Source organism: Mustela nivalis, assembly GCF_964662115.1.
Source record: "Mustela nivalis genome assembly, chromosome: 2".
NCBI classification, from domain to species: Eukaryota; Metazoa; Chordata; class Mammalia; order Carnivora; family Mustelidae; genus Mustela; species Mustela nivalis.
The window spans coordinates 159,298,246-159,305,451 of record NC_139021.1 but is presented as its reverse complement, the minus strand read 5'-3'; the positions used below and the strand labels follow the sequence as shown (position 1 = coordinate 159,305,451).

Below are 7,206 nucleotides of genomic sequence, written 5' to 3'. Positions count from 1 at the left end.
GGGAAGCCTGCTTCTCTCTCCACCTCTGCCTGCTTGTGCACTCTCTCTCTCTCACAAGTAAAAAAATATTTAAAGAAAAACAAACTATAATTAGAGAATACTGATTTCTTTATTACCCAGTCTTTTCTTTGAAGTTTCTAACTCATTCCCAAGGGTATTAAAGCATGTTGTTCAGTGTTCAGAATCTAACACATTCTTTACTCAACCTCTACTTCTAGAGTGCATTTATTTATTGATTTATTTTTAAAAAATTTATTTATTTATTTGACAGAGATCACAAGTAGGCAGACAGGCAGGCAGAGAGAGAGGAAGGGAAGTAGGCTCCCTGCTGAGCAGAGAGCCCGATGCAAGGCTCAATCCCAGAACCCTGGGATCATGACCTGAGCTGAAGGCATAGGCTTCAAACCCCCTGAACCACCCAGGCATCCCTATCTCTTACCTTTTTGATAATTGCCATTCTCACTGCTGTGAGGTGTGAGGTGATAACTGACTGTGGTTTTGATTTGCATTTCCTGATGACTGGTGATGCTGAGCACCTTTTCATGTGTGTGTTGGCTATGGTAGTCTTTGGAAAAATGTCTAATTGGGGCCTTTGCCCATTTTAAAAAATCAGATTATTTGCTTTTTGCTATTGGGTTGTTTGAGTTCCTTTTATATTTTGGATATTAACCCCCTATCCAATAGAGAGGTTGCAGATACTTTCTACCATTCCATAGGTTGCATTTTCATTTTGTTGGTTGTTCCTTTTGGTGTACAGAAGCTTGTTTGTTTATGTAGTCCCACTTGTTAATGTTTGTTTTTGTTGCTTGTGCTTTTAGTGTCATATCCAAAAAATTATATCCAAGACCAATGTCAAAGTGCTTCCTGTTTCTTCTAGGAGTTACAGTTCCAGATCTTATATTCAGTCTTTAATCCATTTTGAATTAATGCTTGTGAGTGGCGTAAGATAGGGGTCCAGTTTCATTCTTTTACATGTGAATATCCAATTTTCCCAATACCATTTAATACCTAATTTCCTAATACATTGAAGAGACTCCCCTTTCCCCACTGAGTCTTCTTGGCTCCTTTGTCAAATATTAGTTGTCTGTATATGCATGGGTTTATTTCTGGGCTCTTGATTCTGCTCCATTGGTCTATGTATCTGTTCTTACATCAGTTCTATACTGTTTTGAATACTATTGCTTTAAAACATAGTTTAAATCAGGAAGTGTGATACTTCAAGCTTTGTTCTACTTTCTCAAGATTGCTTTGGCTATTCAGGGTCTTTTGAGGTTCCATACAATTTTCAAGATTGTTTTTTTCTGTGTCTTTTTTTTTTTTTGAAGATTTTATTTATTTATTTGACAGACAGATCACAAGTAGGCAGAGGGACAGGCAGAGAGAGAGGGGGAAGCAGGCTCCCCGACTAGCAGAGAGCCCCATGCTCGATCCCAGGACCCTGGGATCATGACCTGAGCCGAAGGCAGAGGCTTTAACCCACTAAGCCACCCAGCACCCCCCCCCCCATTACATTTTAATAGAGATTGCACTGACTCTATAGATGGCTTTGGGTAGTATGGATATTTTAACTATTCTTCTTATCCATGAGCACAAAATATCTTACCACTTATTTGTATCTTCTTCAGTTTCTTTCAGCAGTATCTTATGGTTTTCAGTGTATAGACCTTTCACCTTTTTGGTTGAATGTATTCTTAAGTATCTTTTTTGTTTTTGATGCTATTTTACATGGGATTGCTTTCTTTATTTTTCAGATAGTTTGTTAGTGTATACAAACACAGCTGGTTTTTAATATGTTGATTTTTTATCCTGCAACTTTACTGAATTCATTTATTAGTTCTGTTTTTTTTTTTTTTTGTGGGAGTTAGAGTATTTAGGATTTTTTATATATAGTAAGATGATGTCATCTGCAAATAGAGACAGTTTTGCCTCTCCTTTTCCAATATGGATGCCTTTTATTTCTTTTTCTGCCTAATTGTTCTGACTAGAATTTCTGGTAGTGGGCACCCTTGTCTTATTCCTAATCTTAGAGGAAAAGCCTTCGTCCTTTCACCACTGAGTATGATGTCAGTTGTGGACTTGTCATATATCACCTTTATTATATTGAGGTACATTTCTTCTATGCACACTTTGTTGAGAGGTTTTTTTTTCTCTTTCTATCATGATAGGATGCTGAATTTTGTCTAATGTTTTCTTTACAACTATTGAGATGATTGTATGATTTTTATCTTTCATTCTATAAATCTTTATTGCATTTATTGATTTTGGTATGTTGAAACATCCGTACATCCCAGGAAAAGTCCCACTTGATCATGGCATGTAATCCTTTTAACGTGCTGTTGAGTTCAGTTTGCCAGTAACTTGCTGAGAACTTTATATCTATATTCATCAGGGATATTGTTCTGTGTTTTCTTTTCTTATAGTATCCTTATCTGGCTGGCTTTGGTTTTGGGTAACGCTGACCTTATATAATGAGTCTGGGAGTGTTCCTTCCTCTTCAGTTTTTGGAAGAGTTTGAGAAAGATTGGCATTACTTCTTTAAATGTTCAGTAGAATTCAGTGAAGTAATCTGATCCTGGGATTTCTTTTTTGGGAGTTTTTTGATTACTGATTCACATTCCTTACTCTTTACTGGTCTGTTCAGATTTTCTATTTCTTCTTGATTCAGTCTTATTAAGTTTTATGTTTCTAGAAATCTATCCATTTCTTCTTGGTTGTCCAATTTATTGGTATATAGTTATTTACAGTGATCTGTTATGATCTCTGTATTTCTGTGGTATCAGTTGAATGCCTCCTTTTTCATTGATAATTTCATTTATTTGAGTCCCCTCTTTTTTGATTAGTTAGCTAAAGGTTTGTCAATTTTATCTTTTTCAAAAACCAACTTTTAGTTTTGTTGATCTTTTCTATTGTTTTCCTGTTCTCTGTTTCACTTTTTTCTGCTGTAATCTTTATTATATCCTGCCTTCTGCTAACTTTGGGCTTAGTTTATTCTTATTTTTCTAGTTCTTTGATGTGTAATGTTGAGTTGTTTATCTGAGACCTTTATTTTTTAATATAGACATTTACAGTTATCAACTTTCCTCTTGGAACTGCTTTTGTTGCATTCCATAAGTTCGGTGTGTTGTGTTTCTATTTTCTTTTGTCCCAAGATGTTTAAAATTTTTCTTTGTGATTTCTTCTTTGGTCTATTAGTTGTTCAGGAGTGTGTTGTTTAATTTCTATTTTTGTTTTAATTTTCTAGTTTTCTTTCTCATTTCTTATTGAATTCTAGTTTTGTACCATTATGGTTGAAAAGATACTTGATATAATTTCTATGTACTTGAATTTTTTGAGACTTGTTTTGTGGCCCAACATTCTATTCTGGAGGAATTTTCCATGCACTTGTGAAGAATGTGTATTTTAAAACCAGACTTCTTAGCATGCATCAAAACCCCTATTTCTTTCATTTTTTTCCAGTTTCATTTTCTATAACTCTGACACTTACACTGTATTCAGCTATCTTGAGCTAGCTTAAATTCCCCTGGATGAGCTTTCTTTCCATAAGCTTTATATTTCAGAGTAGATTTAGATTTATAAGAGTTGGAAAGATAATACAGAATTCCACTGATGAATTTTCGTATCTTACTATTGTTTCTCTTCCTGAAGGGATTACCTGCCCATGTTTGGCAAATTTCTACTCCTTTATATTCAGTCTTGATTTCTACTTGTGGGCTGTGCTGGATTGCCCCCAAAGTAGAAAAGAACACAAGCTTTGTGTGCTATCAAAGCAGGGGCATTAATAATTAATGAGATAGGCAATTTAATATTTCCCTCCAAAGTGAGGGAAACCAGAATTTTGTGGTTCTTCCTTAAACTTATTTATGTTTTAGTTAATTTCTAATTACGTGGCTGACCTTAGTGAATTTTCCCTCCCCCTCAGTTGTCTGAAGCCCCTTTGTTTCCATTTCTTTATATACTGTCGTCTCCTATAAATTGGACTGAATTCCTCCAAAAAGCCAAGGTCATGAAAAACAAAACCAAAAATGTAGGTGGGCTGTTGTAGATTTAAAAAGACTAGAGAGAGTGGAGCGCCTGGATGGCTCAGTGGGTTAAACCTCTGCTTTGGGCTCATGATCCCAGGGTGCCGGCATTGAGCCCTGCATGGAGCCCTGCATCAGGCTCTCTGCTCAGCGGGGAGCCTGCTTCCTCCTCTCTTTCTGCCTCCTTGTGATCTTTCTCTCCGTCCAATAAATAAATAAAATCTTTAAAAAAAATGTTAAAAAGACTAGAGAAAGAACTGAATACAAGCGTGAAACTTAATTGTATCCGGAATTAAAACAAGCTCCAGATATTAAAAAAGGGGGGGGGCACACATGGAGAACTTTAAATATGGATGTGTATTAGATGATATTATTGAACTTATTAATTTTTTTAGATGTGTTAATACTATTTTGGAGATGTAGGGACTGTCCTTATTCTTATGAAATGCACTCTGAGGTATTCTTGATACCTGCAACTTACTTTCAAATGATGCAGTGAGAATAACAGTGCTGTGCACCTTTAAGGAGCGGGAGTCTGTCTTTGCCCACTGGACTGATATGGTTAGGTTAGGGCCCAACATAGTGTCGGGAACTTTCTAGAAGCTCCATAACTTAAATTGCTCCGAAGTAAAACATCGTAATTGGAATCATTCTTCCCATTACCCCTTCCTTCCTCTACTGCTCTTCGATTCTTCTTGGAGGCGAAGTCACCTGAGAGAGGCTTCTGTCCCTCGGCGCTCTCCGTAGATCACCGAACCCTCATTGGCTGGGTACACTGACGTCTTAGTGTGGTGCTGCCGCGTTTTTCAGAGGAGCTTGGGTTCAGAGTCCCGGTTTGGGGTGGTCGACCTAATCCCGGCTGTTTGAACAAATGGCTCAGAAACCGCTGCGTCTGTGAGTGACCATAGCTCAGAAGCGCAAGTGCGCGCGCACGTATGGGTGCGTGCGGGCACGAGTGTATGCTGGTCGGGGGCTCTCTCGTGCCTGGAAGAGGGGAAAAGGCGGGGGTGGGAGTGTGGTGGCGGCTCGTGAGCTTCCGACCCTGTTTTAGCTCGGCCGGAGCCGCTCTCCTTTCGCTTCCGAGAGGGGACTCTTGGAGACACACGCTGGGAGAGGCGGAAGCTTCCAGCGTCAGGCCTCCTCCATCTTAGGCTATCCTGGACCCTGACACCTTTCTCCTTCGCTTTAACGCACACCCCACTTATGTGTTGATGAAAATAAGTTGCCATGGGCTCCACTGGTGGGTCCTTGTCAGTTGGGAACAGACGAGCTAGATAGTTCTCCTGCGCAGGCGCACTTTTTTGGGAGGAGGAGATGCTGGAGTGAAGCTACACCATCCATCCGTGCATCTATGGACCCATTGAACAAATATTTATTGAACAGTTGCAGTGTACCAGGCATTGTGCTAGACACTGCACAGATGGAGTTCCTGCCTTAATGGAGCTCAGAGTCTTGAGTAGATATTAATCAAAGAATCCAGATTAATGTCAAATTATGGTGGTGAAAAATGTCGGGAAGAAAAGCTTCACGGTTCTGGAAGAGAGTATAAAAGGGGATTTGGCTTATTATGAGGAATCAGGAGCGGGAGGATTGAGCCTTGGTTAATATTTTGGTCTTTATTCTAAAGTCATCGAAATGTTTAAGAACTCCTTGGTAGGATCAGATTTTTGTTTTGAAAAGCGATTCTGGCTGCAGTGTGAGAACAAATTAAAGCCGAAGAAGTGGGCAGCTAGGATTAGGTAGAGTGATGGCAGAAGCAAAGTGCTGGGATTCAGGGCTTATTAAGGAGATGAAATTAACAGGGCTTGGAGATGGTTTGGCTGTGAGAAGGAGTTGGCACCGTGGGATCCAAAATTTCTGCCCCTCATTGGGATAGGAAACACTGGAAAAGGGCCTATTTGGGGAGATGATGAACTTTGAGATGTCCTGTGATGTACAAACTGGATGATGGCTCTCTGAGAAACAATTATAATTCCATGTGACAACTTCTATGATAGAGGGAGCACCTGGAATTGGTGACTGATAGGGACTGGAGGACTTCCTAGAGGAGGTGGTGCTCAGGAGTTAAATAAAAACACCTAGTAGTTTATTACAGAGCTTCTCTGAGATGCTCTATGGGTTTCTGAGGTTTGAGAAGAGAGTGACTTTCTGAGCCAGTTAAGAGGGCTTTAGAGATGTGCTGGGCCTTGAAGGATGGGAAAAAATTAGATTCAGGGTGGGTAGGGTCGGGCTGTTAGGAGAGGTATGGCAGAGGCAGAGAATGATCAGATTGACAGTAGGGGAAGTTTCTGCTACAGAAACTTGGAGAAAGCCCTGGGGAGAGGGACCAAAGACTTATGGAAGCCTGTGGCTCTGCAGGCAGTGGAGTTCTCTTAGTGTTTTTGAGGAAAGAACATTAAATTGTTGGCTTTATATAAGATGGTTAGGAAGAAGAGTAGGCATTAGAGGAAATAAATGTAAGCGCATTCCCTATGTTATATCCAGTACCTGATTCATTAGATCTTTGGCTGATTCTGCCTCTGCCTTATCACAGGACTCTCCGTGGCTCTGTCTCAGAGTGTCCTCCATTCCTCCCTTCTCCCTCATTTCTCTCTCTACTTCTCCAGTCCAAATTGTGTTCAAAATTCTAAATTTTTCATCATTTCTCTCCTTCATATCTTCATTCAATATTGCCCCTTTTGATGATATATTTGCTTATAGTTACTTGTTTCTCCAGACCATCTTACAGTTACTGAAATGAACTTTAAAAAAAAAATACAGATTTTATTTATTTGACAGACAGAGATCACAAGCAGGCAGAGAGAGAGAGGAGAAGCAGGCTCCCTACAGAGCAGAGAGCCCGATGCTGGGCTCGATCCCAAAACCCTGGGATCACAACCTGAGCCGAAGACAGAGGCTTTAACCCACTGACACACCCAGGTGCCCTGAAGTGAACTTTTTAAAACATATTACTAGCCAGCTTGAAAATGTTCAGTGATACGGACATGCCAGAAAGACGTAGTGGGCGAACAGTAAGAATTGTAATATTTCAAGATGAGTTCAAAGACATTAAGAAATGGTATGAGAGGGGCACCTGGGTGGCTCAGTGGGTTAAGCCTCTGCCTTTGGCCCCGGTCATGATCTCAGGGTCCTGGGATTGAGCCCCACATCCGGTTCTCTGCTCAGCGGGGAGCCTGCTTCTCCCTCT

At 40.0% G+C, this 7,206-nt stretch overlaps 1 protein-coding gene across 7 annotated transcripts in view; it reads left to right on the top strand.

The window, feature by feature from the left end:
* The first annotated feature begins 4,769 nt into the window (after positions 1-4,769).
* Positions 4,770-7,206, top strand: part of CWF19L1 (CWF19 like cell cycle control factor 1) — a 31,519-nt gene continuing 29,082 nt past the window's right edge. For 2 of the 7 annotated variants that reach the window (XM_082722280.1, XM_082722277.1), the window contains exon 1: positions 4,798-4,913. Coding sequence is in view for 1 of the 7 variants with exons in the window: in XM_082722275.1 (XP_082578401.1) it covers positions 4,891-4,913 (23 nt within the window). In the remaining 6 variants the exon portion in view is untranslated. Of the gene's footprint in view, positions 4,959-7,206 lie in introns of all 7 variants that reach the window. The other 5 variants (XM_082722278.1, XM_082722276.1, XM_082722275.1 and 2 more) reach the window with 4 other exon arrangements.